The sequence below is a fragment of the Eurosta solidaginis genome, chromosome 5 (assembly GCF_040869045.1).
Source record: "Eurosta solidaginis isolate ZX-2024a chromosome 5, ASM4086904v1, whole genome shotgun sequence".
NCBI lineage: Eukaryota > Metazoa > Arthropoda > Insecta > Diptera > Tephritidae > Eurosta > Eurosta solidaginis.
In genome coordinates, this window is record NC_090323.1 from 268311882 (window position 1) to 268328029 (window position 16148).

Sequence of the window (16148 nt, forward strand, 5' to 3'; positions counted from 1 at the left end):
AACGAAAGCCTCCCAGCAGACGCAATGCAGGAAGGGTACATTGCATCATTGACTGAGTGTTTCTCCTCCCAACGTACAGAGATCAGTTGCCTACAGGTAATATGGACTGCTTCAAGGTATATGGATGGTCGACTAGGATAAGTAGGAAGGGCGTTGAACGACCAAATAACTTTAATTTGGTAAGATAAAATTTACTTAATAGTGCTGCTTCCATCAACATTGATTAAACTCCCCTAAATCTTAGAGGATTATCCTTATTACTAAGAGAAGAAGGAGGCAGTTTAACTAGAAAACAAGAGGGTTTCTAAATATACCTGCTAGAGACATGCCCGAATTTATGATGGACATTTCGTTTAAGGCAGATAATTCGGACTTTTGATTTAATCTAAGCTTTGGTTTTCAACTAACTTATGAAAATCGTGTCAGTTCTTGATGATTCCATTACATAATCTTCCATGTGGCTGCACCAAGACGCTGATTCGAGGCTCATCTATAGAGGAGAAGGCCCCAGGTTGCTGCAGCCATCTACATTTGGTTCAGTTGTACCAATGCAAGCTAAGTTATCCGCGGAACCCTGGTGAACTCAAACTTAAAATAGTTTAATGTAATCGCAGGCGAGCTCAGTCATGGCCCGACTACCCCTGATTTAATTATTTGCTCTCATAGTCTCTGGGATATACAATAAGATGTGTAGGGTTCGATTACATCTCATTCACGGCATCTTTACTCACTGTAACTTCCGTTAGGTTAACATCCCAAACTTACCGCTTACATCGAGTTTCTGACAGAAAATCTTTGCACCAACTTTTTCGTTCAAACTTGATTCGTTCGTGTGCCAGTTAACAGTTCTACTGCCGTAGATGAGTCCATATCTGCAGTACTTTCCTGAGGCAGTGAGTGAGAAAAAATGGCTACAGCTCTTAGCTCGTATGGTAATAAAATAGTTTTCTTAACGTATGACTGTGGTAAATCTTCCCAAACCATTTATGTCGATTCTAAATCTCATTAACAACAGAATATCTTGCTTTTGCAGTACTTGCGGCGGTTCTGGAAATCGGCCGATGATAATGCTTCTTTTCATCTCTTCCTCTTTCCCTCCCTACAGCTTCTTCGCAAAACTTAAAAGCTAAAACCACCTGGAAGAAGTAGCAAAATTTACGCCAAAACCAAAGTCAAAGCATTCTACTGCTGTGAAGAAATAAACCAAACTGTATAATTAATGGGCTTCTCTGATATGAAATGGCTACTAGCAAATTACCAAGCATTGATGTAACTCTTAAATGTAGTATCGCCTCTGATACTTCCAGAGCTACGGGCGGCGCTATTCGATTAGTGCAAGATGATATAAAGCATGAAGGAAGAATAAGAAAAATACGTAGATATGTTTAACCTCCCACCAGCATGACTTTCCTGCTGCTGACGACGATATGTTGCATCCATAGGAATGTGCATCTTTGCACACAATCGATGTCATTTGCCTTCACACCCTCCTCTAGCTTAAGGCCAAAACTAAAGTGCAGCCCGCAGCAAAATAAGAAATAAATCAATGAATTAAGTGTTGATGCTGTGGTAGATAATGGTACTGTGGGACAAACGTTATTTGTGCTGTAATTATTTTTGTTCTATATCGATAGCATACTTCGACTTAGGACCAGAAAATCTCCGTTTTCGAACTGGCAGCCGAATATAGCGACACCCCACTGAGGTGTCGGTTTTTAATACATGATTATCTTCCTTTGTCTCCCTCTTCTCTCTCCATTTCCAGCTTATTCCTCGCTTCCTTACCCATCCTTTCTACTTGCTCCTTTCCTATTTCATTTCTATGATTAATTGCCTAACCTCAATCTTATTTTTACTTCTATACCACTCCTTTTTTAACTTATAAGATTCCCTCCCCCTCCATCCTCTATTTCCCATTCCCATTCGCCTTTACCTTTACCTTTACATTTACCTTTACCTTTACCTTTACCTTTAACTTTACCTTTACCTTTACCTTTACCTTTACCTTTAACTTTACCTTTACCTTTACCTTTACCTTTACCAAAACCTTTACCCTTACCTTTACCTTTACCTTACCTTTACCTTTACCTTTACCTTTACCTTTACCTTTACCTTTACCTTTACCTTTACCTTTACCTTTACCTTTACCTTTACCTTTACCTTTACCTTTACCTTTACCTTTACCTTTACCTTTACCTTTACCTTTACCTTTACCTTTACCTTTACCTTTACTTTTACCTTTACTTTTACCTTTACCTTTACCTTTACCCTTACCTTTACCTTTACCTTTACCTTTACCTTTACCTTTACCTTTACGTTTACCTTTACCTTTACCTTTACCTTTACCTTTACCCTTACCTTTACCTTTACCTTTACCTTTATAAAGTAATAAATACATTTATCTCCGAAATTCGCACCATCGACACACTGTGCATCTTTATTTTTTGCATTTTGCAAAAATTCAGCTATGCATCGCCACCTTGAACCGTGGCACAGCACGTTCCTGTAAGGAGCATAATAGGCAGACAACGAAATCGACAAGCCGACAGACCGACCAGCACCCAACATAACTGGAATATGGCACAAAGCTGCCGAAAAGTATGAAGATTATAGATATATGTACATACATACACTTAAATAGGCACCTTTCATATGAGTTTAAACGTGCGCTTGTGTTTGGGAATGCGTTCTTGAGCTTATCATATGCAAGATCTCACCTGAGTAGTGCCATTCGGCTTCATTTTATTTGCGCTCATTTCGATCTGTGTGCGAATTCTGTGCTGTGCAATTTTAAATCGCGAACAAATACACCACAGGAAAGGGAATATGCAGTGCAATGCAAAATATGTGCAGCAACCAACAGGAAAACTTCATATACACATTGCTTCGATCACAGACGAATGGACGTCAATAGGCTTTAAGGCAGCAAGTCGGTCCAATGGACATAGCGAGCCAACCAACTAACCAGCCAGGGAGTCAACTAACTATCCAACAAAGGATTGCAAATGTGGTTTCGATTTTGCGTTTGCTCAAATGCTGGTTGGTGTGTAAAGGGTGATTAGTATAGTGGTTTTTTTGATACTTTAAGGTAGGATAAACTAGCAGAAGCTACGTGGTCAATTCAAACTATTGTAATGATACGACCATCAGGACTGTCGGTAAAAATACTTCCCTGTAGGGAGTGGTGTTGATGTTGTGTATTGGGTGGTAAATTTTAACAAGTCATACATAATTTAGCAATGTCGAGGTTCCCTCTCCGTCCTTTGCTGGAAATCGCAACTGCTTTTTGGGTTGTTAGCAGGCGATGCCTAATGTGAATGTCTTATCCCATTATGTTCATCACTTCTGAGCCCACCGTGACTGGCTGGCAGCTATATCGCTTTCATAGAGCAGCGGAGTCTCGAACTAATTAATTTATTTACATTCATTACAAGCGACGAAAACAATATGGATGTTTTTATTGAAAAGGTACGTGACAAGCAGTGCTTGTGGAATTTGCGTCATGCAGATTACCTATGTACATGTAAATTATGGAATTCACCACAATATTTTCTTTCTTTGGCGGTTGGATGCACTTGATATTTTTTCTTATGTATACTTTTTAAATATTTTTTTCGTAACAAATGCAATTTTCTAATAATAAAGTTTTATGAGTTAATGTACGTATGTTGCTTTCTCTACACTGCCACAACGTGAATAAAAAGATTTTGAGTTATATTGTTGAGCATTCCATCGCTTGCGATTTCGCTCTACTATAGACACTCAATCGCCAGCGATAACGCTAGCGAAAATGTAATAAGCAATGGAGCGTTTCTCGTCGCATCGCGCGATGTGATTACGCTCGATCATAAACTTAGCCTAAGAAGGCATTGATTTCCTATCATAGTAAACTCCAGATTATTTTCAATCCGAGGGCATATTTTACCTAGTAATTGGTGGGACGGGACCTACATGTTTTATGCCGACTCTGAATGGCAATGAAATTTTTTAAAGTAACAAAAAAAGTAACACCCTGTATGCAGTGCTGTTGTAAAAGGGGATTCAGGGGAAGGCATATGTGGAGTATTTTGAATACCCGAAGAACGAGTATGATGTAGCATATATAGTTACTTATTATATAAATGCATGTATGAATATACTTAGATTTGCTAAAGTTGGTTAAAATACTCGAATACACACATATGATCATATGTATGTATACTAAGGTGGTATTTTTAAATCAAATAAATATTTCTTTCCTGTCTCACTACTTCAAACGGTATTACCAAATACAAACATATCACACATAAACTTTTGTCCCGACTGGGGACGATTGAGGGGTCAAAGTTACGACTTCGCTATAGACACTCAAAAAATTAAGAAAGTGGCCATTCTCCGTAACAAATAATTTTTTGTATCGCCTAGAATCAAGTATAATGACGAAATGCAGCAAAAAAAGAAATGAATAAAAATACAAGAAAATAATTTGGCAATTTTCGTAGTGAATTCTCCAGATGAATAGGGACAGTCAAAAATTATTCTTTTTTTTTGGCTTTCTACGATGCAAAATTTAAAATGTTATAAATAATAATAAAATGTATAGTAGACTATATTATATATAAATATTGGTCCTGATCAGAACCGTGATTAGATGTGGCACAGTGGTATAAGTTCATATTTTAATGGAATTTTTTTTCATAGTGTAATCTGAACTTGAACCCATGTGCAAGACGCTTTAACCGTTTGCAACCAGGACCAAAATTTTAGTGTTTTATATGTAATCTTGATATTACCATCTCAAATGGTGAGACTAATCAAAATCTTTTGTTTGATTAATAAGGAGCAGCCTAATGTATATACTTAGGCAGGCAATCACAACAAAATCATGTACATCATTGCATTGCATCGATGATTCAAGAACGTGCAATTGAGCTCTATTCCATAGTTGAATTCAAAAGACATCATTCATACCTGCAATACATTGTACATATAGGTATATGATATACATATCGACATACATACACGCATGTTCATGGTCGCACAAGAATTTGCAATTATTTCTTATTGAAGACACAAAGTTGCATTTGCACTACAGCAAGCAAATTCATCATCAAAGGAATATTCAATTTAACTTCAACTCGGTTCCCTTTCGACTCAATTCATTATTTTTATACCCAGTTGTACTTACTTGGTATAATGGATACGAATCGAAATTATCGGTGTAAAAATGACTTCGATTGCGCCTTAGCTGTCTGTTGGTCCACCCGTTCACAAGTTAATATGATAACTTCAGCAATAATCGATAGTTATCAAACTCAATACTCGGGTTAATATGGAGCTACAATAGAATGGTGTTGAAAATGAGAGAAATTGATATCAAAAATTTCGAATAATGGAAACAATTTTATACATATTTTATAACTTATGCCGATAAATTGATCAAACTTGGCCAATGGATTGATGCAACTTAAAAATTTAGTAAAATGTTGGGAAATAGGCGTGGCACTGCCTAAATTTAAAGGAAGAAAGTTGAAAACATAAAAAGCCAGTAATTGAAAAAGGTATTAGTCTCAAATTTTCCAAAAGCGTTATTTTTGCTATTAGCTATAGACCAGGGGGAAGCATTGCCAAAATCGGTTTGAAGACCAAGCCCACCTTTATAAAAACTTTATTTATAAGTTCGAACTGTTATCACTGATAGATAAAATCACTTAAAATATCAAATTGCAGCATTTTACTTCAGAAACACATCCGGGTATATAAAGTTCGGTACCACTCGTAATTCGATTTCTTTACTTGTTTGTTTTTTTCCGGAGGTTCTTGTTCGAAGTGCATTTTATTCTCACCACTGCCTGTGAAACCCTCTCCTTATTCGAACGCACTGCAACCGAAACATGCAGGTATGTGGGTTCAAAAGTTGCGTGCCGCATGTGGTGTACCTTTAGCAGTGCTTTTACTTTTTTTGGCCACAAGTTGAATTTTGCAAAGAATACTTAAAATTCGTATTTTTTCTTTTAATTGTATGATTGTCACACAAGTGATTGTTTGAATCATCTGTGTTGTTATACTTCGGAGTGCATTGATACTTATACATATGTATGTATTTACAGATTTACTAGATTTCGTATGTATCACGTAGAACTGCTCAGGTGCTCTGTCACATGAGGAGGAATATGACTTGAATTTTATGCAAAAAGGTTAATTTTAATGTAATTTTATTTTATAGCAACGTAACCGTGAAGTAGTAAATAGCCTTTAGATACTTTACGTAAGCTTTCAAAAGGTTCTTTCGTTCTACGTGGCAATTACTTAAGTTTTTGTTTAGTGAACATCTTTGCGCACGGTATAGGGGAAACCAGAACATAAGCGTAAGATAAGTGTAAACGTAAGCATAGTTTTCGGAAGGAGCATGCTATTAGGGGGGACTACAGAATGTGGCATAGTGTGGGAACAATGGGATAACTGGATAACAAGGCAAGGAGTCTATAGATGATTTGTCAGCTTGTTTTGAAAAGATATCGATTTACTATCGAGAAGCTATTAATTTTTTTGTTGAAAACTTATCGATTTGATATCGGAGTGTTATCAATTTGTGATCGGTGTTTATTCATAAGTTATCTATTTGTTATAAAAAGCTTTCGATTTGTTATTAAAACGTTTTTGCTTTGTTATGAAGAAGTTATTCACTTGTTATAGAAAATTTGTCGGAGGCTACCCAAAGGCGTATTGTTCCTTTGGGTAGCCTCCGAGTCGATGCACAATCACACTGTAACCACTTAGTAGATACCTATAGCCCTTGGTAAAATTTTTAGATTATAGTTAATCTTGCAAGTCGATGCATGCCGATTCCTACTGCCATTTGGGCAACCATATAGCCGGGATGCTAGTTACCGTTCTCCCAGTAATGCTCTACCTCTGCTATATTCTAAACCCTTATATTGTTGTATGTAACTAAAACGGGTTTGTTTGATCTGGGTTTTCTTTCTTTGATTAGAAGTCACCAGGTACTAGAAGTGTGAAAGTTTCGAGGCGTGGCGAAGTAAATTATGATTGATCCGTAGAGAGTTATTACAATGTGAAGGAAAATCTTTCGTCTCTAGGACGAAAGATGCATTTTGACCTATATAATTAAATGCCGTGGCATGTACTTATTCCAGTTTATAATGAAACAAGTCTTTATCGATAGCTTGGTTATTCTCAGGTCTCTCGTAAGTTTTGTGTGTTCCTTTCGCAATTATTTCCCACTGAATAAGAAAATCAGCCTTTTTGTAAAGCGCCAAATGAACTACTTTAAAAGTTAGAACTTAAGAGTGCGACATTAGGGTAATACTTTTTCCAGAAAAGAAAACGCCATAAGATTGCTTGAATAGCGAAACAGACACACCCCTTATAATACATTAGTTATTAGATATGTGTTTATTGAATACGTATATAAATATATTTTTGGAGCCAAAATAGCAATTATTCAAATAAGTCGTTTACTCAATGTTCCAAAACGTCCTTGTTGCAGTGCTTTCTGCTTATAAATTTGTTTGCGGCACAAAGGCGCCACAGAGTCTTGTAAACTTGGTGCAAATTTTGTAAGTAAGCCAAAGAAATAAATAGCTAAGAAGCGAACTCGTACATGCTTTGGCAAAATACTTTCAAGGACACTCCATATGTCCTCATATAAGTGCACTTGTGTATGTATAATGAACCCAATATCCATGTTTCGATGAAAATACATGCATACTAGGATGGTTCTTATAAATCAAATTACAGATTTTTTCCAGTCTCACCACTTGAAAAGGTAATGCCGTGGGGTGATGGTAGCGTGCTCCGCCTACCACACCGTATGCCCTGGGTTCACACCCCGGGCAAAGCAACATCAAAATTTTAGAAATAAGGTTTCTCAATTAGAAGAAAAATTTTCTAGGCGGGGTCGCCCCTCGGCAGTGTTTGGCAAGCGCTCCGGGTGTATTTCTGCCATGAAAAGCTGTCAGTGAAAACTCATCTGCCTTGCAAATGCCGTTCGGAGTCGGCATAGAACATGTAGGTCCCGTCCGGCCGATTTGTAGGGAAAATCAATAGGAGCACGACGCAAAGTGGAAGAGAAGCTCGGCCTTAGATCCTTTCGGAGGTTATCGCGCCTTACATTTATTTAAGTTTAAAAAAGTCACTTAGAAATTTTGGCTTCGAATGGAGATAATTAGAGGAATTTTTACTGTGACCATGTGCGATACCCCTTAACCGTCTCCAATCGGGACCAAAGTTCAAATGTAAGTTTGATATAACCGTTCGAAAGAGCTAGACTGGAAAAATCGTTTACTTGATTAATAATCCTAATATATATGCACATATTTCTACTTTTCTTGTTTTTTGCGGTGTTAATGCTTTTTTGCGTTCTCTAAGTCCTGAAATTCAGTTTTTAATAAACATGTGTAACAAATGGTTTATATTAATTGCAAATTTCACACGTAACCCTTTTTACATTTCATGACAATTTATTAATCAAAATAAAACCAAAAATAACTCTTGACATTTCGCCCAAAAATAAGCAACTGAAAGCGAGCATTCTGAGGCTTAAAAAAACGACAACTCGGCTTAAATTAAATGTAGAGAAGTTCGCAAACCTTACGAGTTGGCGAGAAGATGAAATTTTTTCCCCAACAAATTCGAGAGATCATAAGCTCTACCAATCCAAGTTAAAGCGAAATAAAACATAAAAATTTTTTATACAGCCCGAGTACGGAACAGCTGCGTTGTAGAGAAAGCTCCCGCACATCGCAACGTGTTTGTTTTATAAAGCTTGCCAGCAAATTTCCCACGATTGACAAAGTACAGCTTGCAAAACTTTTAAATTACCTTCTTTTAAAAGTAGGCGGTGCCATAAAAGCGTGCAATTACTGGCATATGCTGATGACATTGATATCATCGGCCTAAACACCCGCGCTGTTAGTTCTGCTTACTCCAAGCTGGAAAAAGAAGCGGTAAAGATGGGTTTGATGGTGAATGAGGACAAAACGAAGTACCTGCTGTCATCGAGCAAAGAGTCAGTGCATATGCGCCTTGGCAACCACGCTACTGTTGGCAGCCATAATTTCGAAATAGTAAAAGACTTCGTTTATTTGGGAACCAGCATCAACACTAGCAACAACATCAGCACTGAAATCCAGCGAAGAATCAATCTTGCCAATAAATGCTACTTTGGACTAGGTAGGCAATTGAAAAGTAAAGTCCTCTCTCGGCGAATGAAAATCGTACTCTGCAAGTCACTTATCGTACCGTCCTGCTATATGGGGCAGAAGCATGGACCATGACAACAGCAGATGAAGCGGCTTTGGGAGTGTTCGAGAGAAAAGTTCTTCGAAAGATTTATGGACCTCTACGCGTTGGCGATGGCGAGTACCGAAGAAGATTTAATGATGAGCTGTACGAGCTATACGCAGACATCAACATAGTCCAGCGAATTAAAGCGCAGCGGCTGCGCTGGCTAGGCCATGTTATGCGAATGAAAGATGATGCTCCGGCCAAGAAAGTGTTTCTATCGGAACCCGCCTATGGAAGCAGAGGTAGAGGGCGGCCCCCACTCCGTTGGAAGGACCAGGTGGAAAACGATTTAAACTCCCTTGGTGTGACCAATTGGCGCCGGTTGGCGGAGCAAGGAGCGACTGGCGCGCCTTGTTGGACGGCCATAACCGTTTAGACGGTTAAGCGCCAATTAAGTAAGTAAGTAAGGTGCCACGCCTACCGTCCAACATTTTACTAATTTTCTATTTTGCGTCATAAGGTCAACCCACCTACCAAGTTATATCGGCTTATACGTCTTCGGTAATAAATTATAGCACTTTTTAGGTTTTTCGAAATTTTCGATATCGAAAAAGTGAGCGTGTTTATAGTCCGATTTCTTTTATTTTAAATAGCGATCTGAGATCAGTACCCAGGAACTTCCATACCAAATTTCATTAAGATACCTCAAAATTTACTCAAGTTATCGTGTTCACGGACAGACGGACGGACGAACGAACGGACATTGCTAAATGAATTTCTTTTTTCAACCAGATCATTTTGATATATAGAAGTCTATATCTATCTCGATTAGTTTATGCCGTTACGGGGTACCGTTATGCGAACAAAATTAATATACTCTATGAGCGATGCTCAGCTGAGTATAAAAATTGAGTTTGTAAAAACAGACCTCCTACCGGAACGATCTCAAGTGCGAATTAACACTCTCCGCATCGATAAAGCTTGATGCATACGAGGCGTATCGTCATAGATGTGTACGAGATGTGTCATGTTGCAATATATAAACAGACGTCTTGTTCTTCCATTTTCAAAGCTTACGTACGCTTAAGTCGGACTACGCTTTGACAGCGCCATAAAATAAGAAGCTTTTATTTTTGTTTTTATCGGCCTATTGATAAATGATTCAAGGTTCGATTCGAGCTCAAGGCCAGAACAATAATTTTTTTCTAATGATAATTATTGTTATTTTTTAATTTTTCTAATTTGAAAAATTGTATTCTGTTTTTGGAATAGTAAGTAGAAAATTTTTCAGACAACCTGCCATAGCTGCGCAGATAGATCCATTTCGAAGGTGCTAAGCCTTCATCATCAGTACGCTTTAGGCATGCTGCACTAACCATTTAGCTATACAGCGATGGTTTGTTTGACTGGCAAATTTGCTACTTCTATTCCTGGCTATTGTTCTGGCCCTGAGCTCGAATCGAACCTTGAATCATTTATCAATAGGCAGCTAAAAACAAAAACAATTGTTAATAAACCATGAGCACTTGGGAATGTCAAACAAAGTAATTGACAATAAACAAAAATTCAGCATTATCAGTGATTTGCACCAGATGGCGCAACACTGAATAAATATAGTTGGTAAAAAGGAATAGAAGTAGCAAATTTGCCAGTCAAACAAACCACCGCTGTATAGCTAAATGGTTAGTGCAGCATGCCTAAAGCGTACTGATGATGAAGGCTTAGCACCTTCGAAATGGATCTATCTGCGCAGCTATGGCAGGTTGTCTGAAAAATTTTCTACTTACTATTCCAAAAACAAAATTCAATTTTTCAATTTAGAAAAATTAAAAAATAACAATAATACTATGGGATCATTCAGCTTATGTGAGGTTCTGACGGTCTGACCAGTTCCACCTAACCTAAGCTAAAATATGAGCACTGTTAAGTTCACCGAAGTAATCCCTAAATCATCCCTAAAAATATTTTAAAATGAATCCGAAGAATACGAAAATAACGTTAAACAAGTAAGGATGGGACTGTCTTCGGCTGTGCCTATTCTTAATTTCATAGAACCGGATTTTAATGCGCATATTTTAGTTGTGATATGTATATGAAACAACACGTACCAATCTTTATGCCTGCAAGGTATGTGATTTTTAACAGTTTATCACATTTCAACCAAATTATTGTGTTTCACATTTTATTCCTGCCTTTTATGTGTTGATCTCATATTAAATGCAGTTTTTTCGTTATCATTTTTTATTCCTTTTCTTCAAGAATATTTATTCTTGTATCACTTGTTATTCTCAAAAAGTTTTTTCTGGAATGTGGTCTTGCAACATCTAACTCAGATGACTTACACAATTTATCGCAACTTCAAGTTTATGACTTTTTTCAGCATTGGCTGTTCTTCTGCTTACCTTTGGTTTAGAAGCGGAAGCGATAATTAAAAAATATTTATTTTGTTAGGGATTATATGAACGGCCAACATTAAAAAATGGATTTATTTTAAGAGTGAATAAAAAAAAACTCATATAAACACATTCGTAAAAGAGAACGGATTTAGGTTTCGGTTTGCATCGAAGGGGTAACCAGAAAAAGTAATTCGGCTTATCACTAACAGTAACCGATATCCAAGAACACAAGTTTTTACTTTTTCGGTATTTTTTAGTAATTAATTTCTATTTTTAAACGTTTTCCACTTTGCCTGAGATCGTTTAGTGCGATTTATTGCCAAAGCTTTTCTTAAAACTGTTATTTTGTAACCAAAAAGGGTTTCGAGAATGATTAATCTCCCGTCTGCTCTATTGGAATAATCAAAATGAAAATTTTAGCATTATTTTAATATTGGGGCCTATAAATAATTTTTATTGCTGAAAATTTGAACCAGAGAAATCATTCTAGATACGTCCCGATGGTATATTTTGAGGAAATGCAGGGACTTCGTCCAGGACGATTTTGGGGTTTGTTTTTGGATCATTTCCAACGTAGTAATGTTGAGATTATTTTGGGATTGTTTTATATTTTATCGAGATTGTGTTAGGAACTATTTTGAGATCGTTTTGGGAAGGAATTATTGCACAACTATCTCGCGGTAACTGTTTCGGTATTATGTCGGGACTATTTTAAGATAATTATGGGATTATTTCGAGATAATTTCGGGAGTATGTTAGTGACTATTTCGGGATCATTTCGGAACTATATTAGAGCTATTTAGCTGGGTTATTACTATGGGGTTGCTATCGATATGTTATTGGTTTGTTATCGAAGTGTCATTGGCTTGTTATGTTGTTGTTGTTGTTGTAGCAATGCTCGCCCCACCTAATAACCGCGACCGATCACAAATTGTCATCAATATCCTCTAACGGGAGTCCAAGGAAACTTGCCGTTTCAACAGGGGTGGACCATAAGGAAAGGGGTGTTAGAGGCGTTGGTTCCACATTACAATTAAAGAGATGGTTGGTGTCATGTGGGGACACATTGCAAGCGGGGCATACATTTTGTATGTCAGGGTTGATTCTGGATAGGTAAGAGTTTAACCTGTTACAGTATCCAGAACGAAGTTGAGCAAGAGTGACACGCGTTTCCCTGGGGAGTATGCGTTCCTCTTCCGCAAGTTTTGGATAATTTTCGTTAAGTACTGGATTCACCGGGCAATTCCCGGCATAAAGGTCCGACGCCTGTTTATGGAGTTCACCAAGGACCTGCTTGTGTTTTTTCACTTCATACGGCTGGGTTCTCAGGTGCCGTATTTCCTCAAAATGCTTACGGAGATGACTCCTTAAGCCCCTAGGCGGTGCTGGTTCATCAATCAGATGTCTGTTGGGATGCCCAGGTTTCTGGGTATTCAACAGGAACTGTTTGGTCAGCATCTCATTTCTCTCCCTGATGGGGAGTATTCTCGCCTCATTATGCAGATGGTGTTCTGGGGACATAAGAAGACAGCCCGTGGCGATTCTGAGAGCAGTATTTTGGCAGGCCTGTAGTTTCTTCCAGTGGGTGATTTTTAGGCTTGGCGACCATATGGGTGACGCGTAGCACGTAATCGGCTGGCTAATTGCTTTGTATGTAGTCATGAGCGTTTCTTTATCTTTTCCCCAAGTACTGCCAGCGAGGAATTTGAGGATTTTGTTACGACTCTGAATTCTCGGAACAATTGCGGCTGCGTGCTCACCAAAATGTAGATCCTGAACAAACGTCACACCCAAGATTTTGGGGTGTCGGACAGTCGGTAGCGTAGTGCCTTCGACGTGAATGTTCAAAATGGTCGACATTTGGGGCGTCCATGTTGTAAATAAGGTCGCGGAAGATTTAGTCGGTGATAATGCCAGGTTTCGCGAGGCGAAAAAAGGCTTGTTATCGATACCAACTGTTATCTAAGAGTTATCGTTTTATTAAGAGTGAATTATCTACTTATTATAGGTTTATTATCGAAAGTGTGTCAATTTTTTACCGAAAAAATATTCATGTGTCAACGAAAGTTTATCGATTTGTTATAAAAAAGACATTGCTCTTTTATCGAAAAGTTATCGAATTATATCGTTTTGTTGATAGAAAAAGTATCAATTTCCTACGAAAATATCGGTTTCGGGAACTAGTATTTGCGATCTGTGGTCAAAATGGATTAGTGTTAAAAAAATTTTATAACATTTTTAACAATACTCCGCCAAGAAATAGATAGGCTTTTATGAGACTGAATTAACGGGATTAGTCAAGAGTATCTAGAAACTACAAGCACTTTGGCAGGAACTTGAAGCCATCCACGTCTGTAGTTTCCTGGAACATACGCCTATAATGTTTATATGTAAAAAGTTATGTAGAGCTTTTCTTGAGGCAATATTTATTTTTTTCGAACCTGAACTATTTTATTGAAATGCAAATATGGACTCACTTTTACAAGTAAAATAAATTTATGTTTGAAGAAGAGTGATTTGCTTAACTATCTCTTAACCCTAGATAAGATAGCGCAGAGTTGTAGGCAAATTATACAAATCTTTTGTAAATAGTTGTTGTTCAGTTTGAATTGAACTTGCAAAACGTAATCAAGTGAGCTACATCTAAAATGCAATGGGTATGAGTGCCAAATGTCATATAAACTTCCTAAAATAAAAAAAATATTTGTTCTAGTTACTGATTTTCTCGCTAACTTCTTTCTACATGAAATGGACTTCGGTCAGCTGCGCTAATTGCAATGTTTGCTCTGAGAGTAGCTTGGCATGTGTCTCGTTGACGCAGTTCAGCGTTTGTGTTAATGATTTACCTACCGAAACCGTGACAAGTTGTCCTACAGGATATATTTGTTCAACCACATCAACGAGCATTTGTGAACTCAGTGCAGGTGACAATGTGATAGGTGACTGCAGTGATTGTAATACTTGCGATGCAACGAGGACCTTCGCTTGCACTGGCCTACGCACATACGCATTGTGTTTGGGTACAACAACAGTTAGCGATTTGGGAGGCACCTGTGCACCATATCATGTTTGTAACATTGATTATAAATATATTTGTGGTAATTCGACTATGGGTGTAAGTATTAAAATAATAATTATACTCTTTGTTAATATGAGGGAAAATCCCATCATCGTAGATCATTTCTATTTAATTTTTATTTATATTAGTGTTTACAGAATTGTTAATTTGAGATAAACAGTTCGTCTTCTTTGAAATTACAAAACAAATTTTTTTCTTGATAAAAAAATTGATTGAATGAGCCATAATATTGCGATCAATTTTACCGAATGTTTGCTTAATGAAGAACAAAAAAACCGACTTGATTCATTCCTTTCAGTGTAGTTAGTGGCAATCGTAGGAAAATTTGATTAGAGTCTATCGAGCATTATTTTTGCCAATTTGTATGTGGCACTTTAACTCGCTTTACTCCAACATTTACATTCTCGAAACTTGACGTAAAATTCTGATTCAAAAGGCGGATATATTTAAAAATCCCTTGCCTACTCCAAAGCGAAGCCAGGCAACTTAAGTTTTTATATAAGTAAATGCGCCCCTACTCCTTTCCTCCCATCTTATTTTTTGTAGATACAAGCTACTTGCCCTAGTACTGGGGAGACTGAAACAACAACAACAACAGAAACATCTACAACTGATACAACTCAAACAGTGGCAACAACAACTACACAATCGCAAATTGTAAGCGTAACAAATCCATTGTCATATTGTCAAACTCTTCAGCAAAATGGTCGATTTCCAGCGGGAAATGAACTCACCACCACATGCAAACAGTTCGTATATGAGACTTTTATTATATAATGAGTAATTTTTTAAATTGTGAAAGAATTATATCTTTTGTTTTGTTTTTTTTTCCTCCTTAAAGATACGTCTATTGTTTCGTAAACAGAAGCGTTTGGTACGGTGCTCTTTACTTTTGTCCGGGGTCCACTTATTTCAACAGCTCATCTCGCTATTGTACACCGAATATACCGGCGCGTTGTCTTGGCAATACTCAAAGGTTGGCGCTAAGAAGTTTTGATTTGAATTTCTGATAAATTAGGTTGGACCACATTTTATTTTTGTTTCAATTAAACTGCAACTAATAAACCATTGGTTAGGTCTAAATTATCCATGGCTTTTAAGTAACCGCAAAAGTTTTTCAACAATCAATCGAGAAAATGTTCGACTAAAACGATTTCGAATAGCATGAAATCCGTATTCATAAAAAAAATTGCAGAAATACCTCAAAACTGTAATTTAAAATTTAACCGTAGCAGCAACTCTTACCAAAACTATTATCGTACACTACTCTTGACCGTTTTAGTTAGCTATAACCGAAATCGTTACCGGAATGGCATTGGTAAGAGTAACAGCAACCGTAAAAGTACGCAAAACCGTGATAGTAACGTTACTGTAAAAGCAAACATAGCTGTGATTGTTAAAGTAAATGTAACAAGAAAAGTAATTAACTTTAAAAGTAACCGTAC

The 16148-nt window shown here is 37.3% G+C and overlaps 1 protein-coding gene across 1 annotated transcript; it reads left to right on the top strand.

The window, feature by feature from the left end:
• The first annotated feature begins 14227 nt into the window (after positions 1-14227).
• On the top strand, positions 14228-15791 carry LOC137253462 (uncharacterized). Its single transcript, XM_067790414.1, has 4 exons — positions 14228-14281; positions 14338-14739; positions 15250-15452; positions 15545-15791. Exons 1-4 carry the CDS (start codon positions 14273-14275, stop codon positions 15711-15713), a joined length of 783 nt encoding a protein of 260 aa, XP_067646515.1. The 5' UTR covers positions 14228-14272; the 3' UTR covers positions 15714-15791.
• The last annotated feature ends 357 nt before the right edge of the window (positions 15792-16148 follow it).

Coding starts and splice junctions, on each gene's coding strand:
- LOC137253462 (XM_067790414.1), top strand. Junction 14,740..15,249: donor GTGGTAATTCGACTATGGGT/GTAAGTATTAAA, acceptor TATTTTTTGTAG/ATACAAGCTACTTGCCCTAG. Junction 15,453..15,544: donor CTCACCACCACATGCAAACA/GTTCGTATATGA, acceptor TCCTCCTTAAAG/ATACGTCTATTGTTTCGTAA.